The sequence below is a fragment of the Cuculus canorus genome, chromosome Z (assembly GCF_017976375.1).
Source record: "Cuculus canorus isolate bCucCan1 chromosome Z, bCucCan1.pri, whole genome shotgun sequence".
Taxonomy (NCBI): Eukaryota; Metazoa; Chordata; class Aves; order Cuculiformes; family Cuculidae; genus Cuculus; species Cuculus canorus.
Genome location: NC_071441.1, coordinates 60,330,665 through 60,343,472, shown reverse-complemented (window position 1 = coordinate 60,343,472; position 12,808 = coordinate 60,330,665). Strand labels below are relative to the sequence as shown.

The window sequence follows — 12,808 nt, the reverse complement described above, 5'->3', positions numbered from 1 at the left end:
AGCACCTACATTATTTGCACTCAGGGTTTTTCAGTTTGGACAAATTCAGTCAGTTACTATGGACTTAATTTCCATTATTTTCCTTTGTGTGTTTCTGGAGAACATGTGGGTTTTTTTTCGCGTAGCTGAATTCAGAAGAATAATTTACTTTCCAAGACTTTTCCACATTATAAACCAGAGCATGATAAGTGGGAGTTTGCCTTCAAAGCTGTATTCCTGACCCAAAATAGAGGCTAATACGTGTGTATGGGCCCTATGACCAAAGTATATCCAACAGATACCTCTTTCAGTTATGTTTGTCCTGTCCATAACATGGTGGTGGTTCGTAGGTTTGGGTCCCGACTGTGCAAAAAATTAAGTTTTTTCTAGTTTCAGTTGGTTTCCTTTATTTAAGAGCTCTGTATTGGTTATGCTGCCTGATTAAGAATTGTAGGACAGGAGCCTAATTCTCTAAAATGCATTCACAGCAGTATCTAAGATGAGAAAATGTCCTTATTTAGGTCCACAGCTCTGAAAGTCCAGAGCTCTGAAATATGTTGCATCAGAAGTTAAACCTTGCATTTGGTTTTATTTGACTGGAATTAAAGCTGTTCAGAGCACTTGTAATAGACTGCTATTCACTACAGCATGAAGGCTGTGTCAGTTTACTGTTCTTGTGCTATAAATAAAAGAAAACACTAATTTTCTTGTTAAATTCATGCACATATATTAAAATTGCTGAGATGAGATCAGAATGATTTGACAATTGGAGGGATTAAGTCACAACTCTTAATGTACTGGTTTTGAGAAGTAGCATGCAGTATAGTAATTGAGAATATCTACATTAATTTCCACAGTCCTTACTGTACATTAATTTTTGTCACATTTGCAGCGTCTTTTGTGTTCTAAAAACTAAAAGAACTAAGAATGTGTAGGAGGCAGAGTATCCTGTTGTGCTCCCTGAACGTTTGGTGTGGTCTGCTTTTGGTTTTAATCTGCTTAACAGGTTATTTACTGCATTTATACAGAATACAGGGGTTTTTTACATACGTATGGCTTTGGACCAGGAAAGTTTATAGATATTTGTCTTTTGAGAAAGCTAGCTTCCTTTAATCTGTAACATTTCACAGAAGAGTAGTTTAATTTGTATATTAAGTCTCTCTTATGATGAGGTAAATAAATATCAAAGCAGAGCCATCCTATGGACTCTGCATCTTTATGGTTTGTACAAAGCAAAGACAAATGTAAAGTGTAGCCGTACATCCTAGTGTCACTATTCTTCTGCAGCACATGGGTCATTCTTGCTGCTGTAAGTTTTGATGTTGAGTGGGAAAGGTTTTCCTGCTGTCAGTGAACACAGAGGCATCCTATGCATCCAGGAAGTACTTCTGTTGGAGTATTAAGGAGGCATTTGTTTCTTCATTTGGTCCTCCTCCTGAGAATAATGAAACAGGCTGCTGAAACTTTGTGATATACAGCTGAAAGCTTTGCCTTCATAGATGGTTCTGAAAGCTGAAACCTGGCTCAGAGTGGTCTGGCTGAGAATAGCTGCAGTACCTGTTCCTGTATTTATAATATGTGGAAGACTGTGAAAGCTAACTTCGAAACAGTGTTGTGGGTTTTTTAATCTCAGTTTTAAATTGTTAATTGTTCTTTGAGAACAGGTGGCAAATCTTTGAGATGCAGACTTGAGGCTCATGGTCAAAACCTAAATTTTGTCCTCTGTGGGAGCTGTACAAAGTCTAGTGGTAAGGGAATCACCAAAAAAACAGGACAGTGAGACTACAGCGCACCTTCCACGTTCCAGATGCCCCTCACAAAGCCTCCCCTGTTAGCAACCTCACACTGCAGTGACTTTTTCAGAGGTGGCCTGGTGAGCTGAGGTGTCTCACAGCAGCTTATTTGCTTAAAGCACACAGTTTCTACAGTCGGTTTGGTGTTAGACAGCTTGTTCGTTTTATTGGAATGGAATCCGTACATTCACTCTGCTTTATGCGTTTCTGAGTGAAGTGGCGAATGATGGATACAGGCTTCTGTCTCTGTTAATGCTGATTTAGTTTTCATTTGAAGCATATGCAGTATTATCACTGTTGCACAGAAGTACTGGAGCACATAATCAGAACAGTTTGGCTTGTTAATGGTAACTTTCCTAGAAGCAATCAAGTTTTGGTTCATTTTATATGCCACTTGTGGTTCCATGTAATATTAGTAGGCTGGAAAATTGGTAAAGGTCACACTGTGTAATGCTTGATATTTCTAATAGAGAAAACTGTTCAGATTTGCAAATGCTTTATTAGGTTTTGCACTGGAAAGATAAGGATTTTGATTTAATATTAAAACTTGCATAATTTGGAAGTACAGAAAACTCTGGTTTTACCAAGCTTAAGGGAAATGTTCTTTGTAGATTTGTATGTTCCACTGAGAGAAGCTGTTTCTGACTTTGTTTTATGACAGTGTTCTGTGTCCTTCTCCCTTAGGACTGGATGAAAGCTCTGCAGATGTTTTGCAGCTTAAGAAAAACCAGTCCAGGAACATCAAATAAACGCCTGCGTCAGGTGAAGCTAATATCGTAGGGTTGGTGGTGCACGGGGGGGCATGTGTTGTCTCTGCACGTTGCAAAACAATATTGATAAATCTCAGAATTTTCCTTTCCCCAGCAGTAAATCCTGCATGTGCTTACTTTCCTGTTTGGAGATACGCAGTATCGTTGTGAAACCAACCAGAATGGCTTGCATTTTGTTATAATACTTATCTGTATAAAACCCAAAATTACTTTAGGAAACCTGCACATACTTTGCTAGGTATTAATTTCTGGCCACATTTGAGTCAAAGTGTAAAGAAGTCAGAGTTTGTATCGTCTTAACTTTTAATATTTACCACATGTGAGGAAACTTTAAAAATCTGTTGAACTTATGTGATGTGTAAACAGAAGTCTTGTTTAACCAATCTTATTAATTTTCAGTGACAGATATATGCTGACCATGCTTGTGGTTTAATTTCTCTTGGCCTTTTGAAAATGCCGTGTATGCCAGAATTTCCTCAGAGGTAGAGGACAGATATGTTCATAAATGGCTTAAATCCGTAATGAATGGGAAATAACAGGGAAATACTTGATTTCCTTCAATTTTTTAATGTTAGGAACATTGAATGTAGTTGTTCTAACAGACAGAGGAGAAAGGAATAAAGTAGGTTGTTTTTTTGGCATACACAACTATTCTGTAGTTGATATTAAAGATGTCTGTCTACTTCTGAACTAATGTACTAAAATAAGTAAGTTCACAGATAAAGTGCAAGGTGAAATGGGAAACTTTAAGCTGCAAAAAGAAAGCAGAAGGAGTGACGATCTGAAATAATTCTTTACTTCAGAAGGTGAAGAAAATGCTCACCTTCATAAAGGAATAGAATGTAGTGTGCTGCACAAGGGTGTTTTACATAATCTGTTAGGGAAGCACCAAAAAAGCCATTGCATTTGGAATTATTCATGGCTGTTATTCAAGGTGCCAGTCTTTGATTTCAGTAAAATTCTCTGTGCCTAGGAAAGTTAGTATTTGCAAATCATGATGTCTCAAAAAAAATTTTAAGAGAGGAAAACAAGATACCTTAGGAACCTGGGCTGGAGATATGTTTTCAGTAATTATTTGAGACTTATTTTGTAACTAGTGACTCCTAAAATGCTGATCTGTTACTTCTGTTCCTTGCTCTTTTATTAGGAAATTTTGGTTTATACTGAGTATTGATATATTAACATTAGACCTCTTAGGTTTCTGTCCTCTAGAGGATAAAAAATAATTCATTCATATATTAGCACTAAAAAGTAAATTTTGTGACTTTTTTCTTTTTTTTAGGTCAGCAGTCTTATTTTGCATGTAGAGGAAGCTCATACTCTTCCAGTAAAGCATTTTACGAATCCATATTGTAACATCTACCTGAACAGTGTGCAGGTAGCAAAAACACACATCAGGGAAGGGCAGAACCCTGTGTGGTCAGAAGAATTTGTCTTTGAGTAAGTCTTAATCTTGTTGAATTGCTGAATTTCACTTGTAGGTTACATTGCATTTAAGACTCTTAATGCTCCATGCCTTTTTGTATATGCTTTTTAAAGATGCTGTCTGTGTATTTATACAGCAGCAATCTTTCTGCCAGCTTTTGCATGGGCAGAATTTTCTGTAGGCACCTAAATATCTTGGTTAATGTAAGTGTCTTTGGCTAATAGTGAGAACTCGGGACTGAAATGAGTTTAGAATAAGCTTAAATGCCAGCCAAGTATAGTATTAATTGAGGCTCTCTGTCTTTTCTCCTAGTGATCTTTCATCTGATATTAATAGATTTGAGATAAGTCTTAGTAACAAAACAAAGAAAAGTAAAGATCCAGATATATGTAAGTATTTTTCTGTAAAAGATGCATATATACTGCAGCAATGAATACTGTGTATGGTTTTCATTACTTCTGTCAAACATTGTCACAACAGAAGAGTGGTGGTGTGCTCACTGTACTGCTGTGTTTGCATGCTTTGGATGTCTGATACTGGCTTTCCATTATTGTCTTTTTAAATGGGAATCTGCATGTTTTCTAGTAATAAAACACTGAGTAACCCAGTGCTGTGTATCTAATGGGTTTCCTCGCTCTGCCCTAGAATAGCCATTGTGTTGTAGAATGCCTGTGCTTGCTAAAAAGCAAGAGGAAAGAGAACTGTCAATATTACTTTGCTCCACAAAATGCTGAGTACCACGGTGTTTTAAGTCTTGATTGCACAGAGTTCCTTTTCAGGTTTTTTTTGTTGCTTCCAGTGAGAAAAGAGAAGGGAGGAGAGATGCGATATATACAAAAATATACATGTTTTTAAAATATCTAGGCAGTCTCTGAACAAAATTTGCTTTGTTTTCTGTCTGCCCTCTACCACTTTTGAGATTAAACCTGAGGTTACCTCGGTATCATTTTAGATGGGAAAGGGTCCTTATTTTCTTTCTGCCTTTCACCAAACTTCCCAAGAGTTTATTTTCTTTACGTTACCCAGACAGCTGCTTCTCCCACTGTGGGTTTTTTTCTGTTCCAGCAAATTAACAGCAAGCTGGTAAGACCTATCAGCTTTCTATAAAATTAAAAGGGTCGTTTTGAAGAATGTGAATTCAGAGTTCTTTGATAGAAAAAATAAATTTTTGTAATTTTTTTTCCCCCAGTTTAGTTCTTTTCCCACACAATGTGTTCTTAGGATTTTTGCTCTCGTAGAAAGTATGTTGCTTCCCACCATACTTGTTCTTCAACAGCTTTAGCCCCCCTGCATCCTCTTTGCTGCCTGCAGGGCAGGATGGCCTTCCCTGCCCCCTTCCAAATTGTTCCAAGATTTTTTGTTTTCCATTGTGTTCAGAGCTGGCTGCTCCAAGCCTGTTAGAGTATTTACACTCCATTGCAGTTGTTTTCAGTTTGCCTGTATTGTGTTAATGACTTGTTACGTATCCTTCTCTGTGAATATCTCTATTTTCTTTTTATTTTTTAGATTTGTAGGGAAACTTTGACCAACGTAGAAGAATTGTTGCTCATTTTGAATGCTCTTGCAGAACCTAATTCAATTTCAAAGTTCTTTCACCTTCCTCTGACTAGAAAACTTTCTGCATAGTAGGAGGAAAAAATATATGTATTCTGCCTGACAGACAAAAAGGGTTCTGATTGCAATTGTAACCATGTTCTTGCACTCTTCTTTTACTCATTTGAGCTTGAAAACTCATTATGTGTCTACACCACAGTTCTCGTTAATAAAAGAACCTTTAAAGGATAATTCTTGAATGGGTTACTTCAGCAACTCCTTTAGAAGTCCTTGTAGTTTCCTCCTCTCTATCCAGATGAAGGAGGTTGTGTTGGCTTTGGATGCATGCAAGTGATGGAAGATTTCCATGTCTAGATCAGGAACAGGGTAGGCTGTTTCTTGATTGCAGTAAGGTACACTGTAAGAGTACAGTGTAACTCTTACAGTGTTATCCAACAGTCCTTTCCTTTTGGGATAAGGATTAGGCTCACTCGTGATTAGAGAGTTGAATTAATAAACTCTCAGGGCAATTCCACACTGTGTTGAATTGGTGTGGAAGTTGTGATTTGGTTTGGTACTGTTGATAGTTCGCCAATTCCAAATTAGTCCATGTTGAAAAAGGAACTCTTATAAGGGAGGGTGTCACCTCATGCAGGCGAGTCTGTAGAGCTCAGTTACTAGGCAGTGTCTACTTTCAGGCATGGTTATTTGCAGTAGTGCTGAAGTTAGGTTTTGAAACTAATAGCTGAGATTACAGGAGGGTGGGCTGTGCTAATGTGGCAGATACCTGTGGCTGTGAAAGGCAAGGTTTAACATGCTCATATAGTGAGCAATTTCCTCTTTTTCAAGACTTCAAGTGGCTTTTTTTATTACTGACTTACTGCATCAGTAATTGCGATTGTTTTAGGGTTTTTTTATGGTCGCATTTTGTTCTGCCAGGGTTGGACAAAGGCTTTTTAGTAAATCCAGGTTCATTTTCAGTCTGAGGACTGGAATGAACCTAGGTTTGAACTGCTTTTCACTTTGATTCCCAGCTTATAATTACTAACAATGAAAATAAAATCTTGTTACTAAATACAGTGCCTGAAATACATTAGCAAGTAAAGCATTAAGAAACCGCAGCCCTATATTTTTTTTTACTAGTATTCATCGTGTAAAATATTGTGAATTCTTTTTTGATCACGGTTTTTGCCAAGAAAATTCTTCCTCATGTCTGAGAGAAGAGATCAGCTATTGTTTATTTTGATGATTTTCTGTGTATTTACTTCTCTTTTAAAATCTGCTGTATAGCAAAGTGTAAATATCCTGAATTTTTCAGCTAGTAGCATTCTCTTAATAAAGTGCCTAGTTCAATGTAAGCTGCTACACAGGAAAAAGTCTTTTTCCTTTAAAGTTGTTGAATATAAATTACGATAGCAGCTGCTCTGCAGTCCTTGTATGGATGTTTCTGTTCAGACCTTTTTCTTTTCTAAACCAAAGCAAGATTATGGTATTCATATTATAGCTGCAAACTGCTGCTATGACAACAGGAAACAATTAAATCATCAGTTTATTCTAGATCCTGCATTTCTTTCATTGTTCTTCTCCCTGAGATATACATGCTTACATGTGCAACGAAGATAAGAAAAATACGTTGCTTAGTTGGTGGTACAGGAGCTTTGATTCCGAGGTGAAATATTCTGGGAGAGTAAATTGATTATTTGGTCTAAAGGCATAGTCTCAGCCACACTAGTGATGATGAATTGTTTTTCACACTTGACTGATTTGAATCCACTGGTTTATGCCAGTTTATCAGCCCTGAAGTATATGAAATCAGTAACAGGAATGTCCTGAAGTGAACATTCATGTCTTTCTGTTCTGGTATCAGATGATATCCTGCTGTTGCAGCATGGATGCAGTGGAAAGTCTGCTGGGACTGTTGCCAGTTTCTGTGAGGCAGAAAACCTCTTGGATTTGCATTTATTTTTTGTTTAAATCTGACGAACTGAAAAGCAGATCTTCTAGGGAGGTAGGCATCTTCTAAGGAGGAGGCATTTGCTTGGAAGATCCAGACTGCCAGGTTGCATATGAAACTTGAACTGCGGACTCCTCTTGGAGCTGGTGGGTGTTTGGCAGGCACAGTGTTCCCTCTGCAAGTGCCTGGGCCCTTTCTGTGCTAAATAACTTTGCTCAGGAGTGCGTGTGACTGCTTCGGAGGGGCCTATGCTCCCACAGCTGCTGGCGGGCCTGGCTTCAGCTGCAGTTCAAGTCATTGCTTGGTATTTCAAGGTACCAGCGCCACTGAAAGGTTGAATTAATGATGTGGCTGTTCTTGAGTTGGCTTTCCTCATAATCTAGTCAGCAAGCCGCTAGGGGGATGCTTTTTTATGTAATTTGCATAAGCTGTTACATCCTTAACCTGTGAGTTAATATACAAGGAATGCATGTGGCAGCATTTGGGAAAGGTATAGAAACACTATAATAATAAGTAGTAAGAAGTAACACAGTGGTTGGGAGCAGAAGTGAAGGTGGTTTGGAAGTAGGGCAGTGAATTTCGAACACTTAACCTGTTTGCAGTTTCTGACTGCTACTTGGATTTCCAGGGCAGCACTTCTTTACTTACTGTTTGGATGTTGAAAGAAAACTGTCGATCCCCATGTGGCAATATGCTTTACAGAATCAGTTTTATTTCTTCTTCAGTTCTCAAAAGTCTGTTAAACCATTGGAGAGAGAATCTTTCAATATATTGATGGCAAAAATCTTGATTACTCTTATTAATACTCTTCTGCTGAAATGATGTATGCTGAAAATAAAACATTTCTTATTCAACAGTAGCACTGTTTTGCTGGAGATAACTTATCTGAGCAATGCTTTTTTTCTTAAGTGTTTATGCGTTGCCAATTAAGCCGATTACAGAAAGGACATGCAACGGATGAGTGGTTTCAACTGAGTTCCCATGTACCACTAAAGGGTATTGAGCCAGGATCTCTGCGTGTTAGAGCGCGATATTCTATGGAGAAGATCATGCCAGAAGAGGAATACAATGAGTTTAAAGAGGTACGAAGTTGTTTAACTTCCCTTGGTTTGTTTGTCAGAATACATTTTGATGGTTGTTTGTGGCAGATCTCAATATCAGTGGTTTAGAACAGTAAATATTTATAGTGACAGCTATCACTATGGATGTGATATAATTTTTTCCAAAACTTTTGTATGTTAGGAGGAGCTTCTGAGTATTTTAAGGTTCTGTTTTTCTTTCAGCTTATACTCCAGAAAGAACTTCACGTAGTCTATGCATTATCGCATGTCTGTGGACAGGATAGAACACTGCTAGCTGGCATTTTATTGAAGATTTTTCTTCACGAAAAGCTTGAGTCCTTGTTGTTACGAACACTAAATGACAGGGAGATAAGCATGGAAGGTACTGATCTAAATTACACTGACGTTCACGGGAACTCAGGGCAGGTGGGGAGGGAAGGGCTCCAGCACCTGCCTTTTTTCCTCCTTCCTTAGTTACACCATATATATCAATGCATTAATAGCACTTTTTGCCTCTGCTTTTTCTTGTCTCCTTATCCTAACTTTGCTCTTTGCTGTCTGTTTATCAGATGAAGCGACTACCTTGTTCCGTGCCACCACTTTAGCAAGCACGCTTATGGAGCAGTATATGAAAGCCACAGCAACCAGTTTTGTTCACCATGCACTGAAAGACTCCATATTAAAGATAATGGAGAGCAAGCAGTCCTGTGAGGTGATACCTTGAACCATGTTTTTAAACATTTTGTTTTGTTGACACGGTTACCTACTGGTTGTTGTTTTGTGTTTGCATTAAATATTCAGAGACATTTATTAATCTATCAGAACTAAACGTTTCAATGGGAAATACAGGAACTGAATCATTAAGAGTTTTTTCCCCTAGGTTTCTGCTTTCAAAGTAGAACTTTTTAAGTTTTTAGATTAAAATTTCTTTAAATTATCTCATTCCTTAGTAGCTGTAGGCTGTTCTGTAGCAGTTACTGAATGTCCTAACCTAAGTAACTTTTTGTAAACTCAAGATATTGTAGAAGTCTGTTTGAATTTCAGCTTTAATTTGAAACTTCTTGATAGTAAATGCTTATTATTGATCCTGAAACCATTTTTTAATGACCCTCCTAGCTTCTGTGTTTCACTTCAACTTAATTGTGAAAAGGATGGGAGCCCTAAGAAAGTTGGATTGAGAGAAACAAAAAGGTGAAATGGATGGGCAGTAGTGAAAATCTGAATTGTTAAAAGTTCAGTCTATGAGAACTTAAAACCATTGCTTCTTCACATTTCCTGATCTGACGTTGAAACAGACTTGAGTTATGTAAGAGACTTGCACAGCAGCAGAATATTTAATTCACATTGAATTAGTATCCAGTGTATAATGTTATAAAACTATGGATGTAGCTCTGTGTAGGAGAAGAAACGTGATCTTTTTCTTTTGTTTGTTTTAGCTAAATCCCTCAAAGTTAGAAAAGAATGAAGATGTAAACACTAATTTGGCACATCTACTCAGTATACTTTCAGAATTGGTGGAGAAAATATTCATGGCTGCAGAGATACTGCCTCCGTAAGTTCCCACTTCTCTGTTCAGATTTGTATGTGAATTGCATCACACCTGAAAATCATGTTCTTGCTTGTTCATCTTCTGCCCTTTGGTCATGGAAGGTCTTCAGGATTGCTGTGTTCACGAGAGAAATGCAGATAAGGGAAAAATATAACATTTTGGAATTTATAGTGCTTTTTGCAAAAGTCTCCAGCTAGCACATGAGGTTTTTTGGAAGGAGAAGCTACCAGACCCAAGAGGTCAGGGAAAGAAGAATATAAAAATAATCAAATTGGTATTTCCACAAAAAGGTAGAAGATCATAGTCATTAGCAGACAATTACATATGTTTAAGTTGATTACAAACTCTTTCAAGCCATCCTCCTCTGAGAAAGAGAGAGAATTATTAACAGCATATTATAAATAGAAGCAAGTAGTAGTATGGTGATACGGTGCTTTGCATGCTTCCGTCTGCTAAGGAAATGCAGAGGTTTGTATTTTTGTTTGCTTTTTTTAATGGCTAAAATAACTTGTGTTCATAGTTTAGATTTGATCCAATAAAAAGTGGATAGCACTAACAGTTTTCTTTTGCTACTGTTGTAAGTAAACAAAGTCCTCAGTTTTGAGGGTAGCACAGAAATGTTTCTTTCATGTTAGTGCTGGTGAAGTTAGCATTAGAAGTTGCACCCCTTTTCGGTGTATGATGCAGCTCGATGTTTTCTGAAATACACCACAATTTTCCCATTTTTTTGTGGGAAAGGACTCTTGCCATCATTGCTTGACTTCTGAACACTTAACCTTCATGTATGGAGGGAGTAGTTGTTGTTTAGTAAAGAGAAAATTTTTAAAACAGGAAAAATGATACCATCAAAATTGTCTTTTTAAAAGAAATACTATGTAAGGAACAGGGAACAGTTAAAACATTTAATGCACATCTGAGTAATCACTGAGATGTTTGGAGAATTGTGTATTAATGAAGATTCTTTCCTTGCGACTTACAAATTTGTTTTTTAATACAAATTTATAAATTTTTAACTTGACTTTTGATAGTTTTATTACCTTATAAATGAACTCTTAGATGAAGTTCATTTAAAGTTTGTCTAAATTATAAATATAGAATTGGTAATATTTTTGCATTAAGTAGGAGGCTGATCTGGGTCCTTTCTGCCCAGATTTTTTGGTCTTGCAAGTTCAGTGGAAGAAGTAACTGGCGGTTATTTTTGCAGGACATTGAGGTATATTTACGGGTGCCTACAGAAATCTGTGCAAAACAAGTGGCCAGCTAATACCACCATGCGAACCAGAGTTGTTAGGTAAGTTACTGGTCACTTCATTCTGAAAATAACCTTTTCAAGTCTGGTTAAGGGTGTACTTCAGTGTGCTGGTCTGTGTTCCTCTTTGTGACAAAACTGTATAGTCATAGACTTATAGAATGGTTTGACTTGGAAGGGATCTTAAAGACCATCCAGTTCCAACCCCGCTGCCATGGACAGAACACCTCTCACCAGACCAGGCTGCTCAAGGCCCCATCCAACCTGGCCTTGAAGCAGGGGGCAGCCACCACTTCTCTGGGCAACCTGTGCCACTGCCTCACTCACCACCCTCATCATGAGGAATTTCTTCCTAATGTCTAATCTAAATCTTCCCTTCCAATATGAAGCCTTCCCCCGCTTCCTATCACTACAAGCCCCTGTAAAAAGTCCCTCTCCAGCTTTCTTGTAGCCCCCTTCAGGCACTGGAAGGCCTAAAGGACTTACATATGTTACAGCAGTACTGAAGCATGGTATTCCAATAAAGGATTATGAGCTTGTTATGTTCTTAGAGCCATGCCAGAATAAGATGATGCAGTGTAGAGGCCAGTGTAGCTTTACTGAATAATTTTAACTTTGAATTTACATGCAAGACTCGGTAAAACACAAACTAATCTAAAATAGCAATTTCCTTTTTCATGCTGGGAAAGAAAACTGTCTGTCAAAGCAGTAGCTAACCTTCGTGATGCCTGTAGAGAGCAGTGACATCTGAAGATCACGTTCCATCTGGGAGGGCTGTGCCTTACCCAGGGAACTCAAGTAAGGTGTGTTAATTGCTGGAAAAGTCTTACATGGTTTAAAATGCCCTTTAAAATGCAGACCCAACACAGTAAAGGGTCTTAACACCTCCTAAAGACATCTGGACTGTTAGGTTTTCCTGAAGTACTGTCTAAATTGGAATATCTTATTTTCTGCATTGGAGAAGGCTCCCAGGTGCTGGTGTTGGACTGCTGGTTCTTATCACTCAGAATTGACACCACACTGGTTTCTGAAAACACACAATTCTGTACAGTTTTGTTTCATTTCTCTGCTCAAACCCAGACATGTTGAAACATTCCAGAGCTCCTATAAAAATGTCACAGGAGGTTACTGAGCCTGGCTCCTCTGAACTTATGCCAGCCATGGAACTGCCAACATACATGCATAAACCAATGCAGTACAAGTTCTTCTCTGACGCTGTCCATTGCCATTGTAGGTCCAACAAATGTCCTTGAAGATGTGGTCCTGACGCTGTTTTTCTGAACACTGCTGGGGGTTTTAAGAGTACCAGAGTCACATCTTTCCTTTTTTGTGGTGTCTGGCAGCAATATAATTTGCTGAGGTTGATCTTCCATGGAGAAAGTCTCTTGGAGGATTTGTCTTTGGCTTATGTTCAGCGTGTTGACACCAGAAACCTTAAGTCATGCCAGGTGTCATATACAGACATTGCCCTCAATGAGGGGATGCTCATACTGT

General features: G+C 38.1%; 1 protein-coding gene across 1 annotated transcript in view; it reads left to right on the top strand.

The window, feature by feature from the left end:
* The window catches only part of RASA1 (RAS p21 protein activator 1), a 60,826-nt gene that overhangs the window by 40,707 nt on the left and 7,311 nt on the right, over positions 1 to 12,808 (top strand). The window contains exons 13-20 of the mRNA XM_009562966.2: positions 2,457 to 2,534; positions 3,825 to 3,982; positions 4,281 to 4,357; positions 8,365 to 8,537; positions 8,739 to 8,898; positions 9,086 to 9,228; positions 9,953 to 10,068; positions 11,270 to 11,356. Coding sequence (XP_009561261.2) covers positions 2,457 to 2,534; positions 3,825 to 3,982; positions 4,281 to 4,357; positions 8,365 to 8,537; positions 8,739 to 8,898; positions 9,086 to 9,228; positions 9,953 to 10,068; positions 11,270 to 11,356 — 992 coding nt within the window. The remainder of the gene's footprint in view (positions 1 to 2,456; positions 2,535 to 3,824; positions 3,983 to 4,280; positions 4,358 to 8,364; positions 8,538 to 8,738; positions 8,899 to 9,085; positions 9,229 to 9,952; positions 10,069 to 11,269; positions 11,357 to 12,808) is intronic.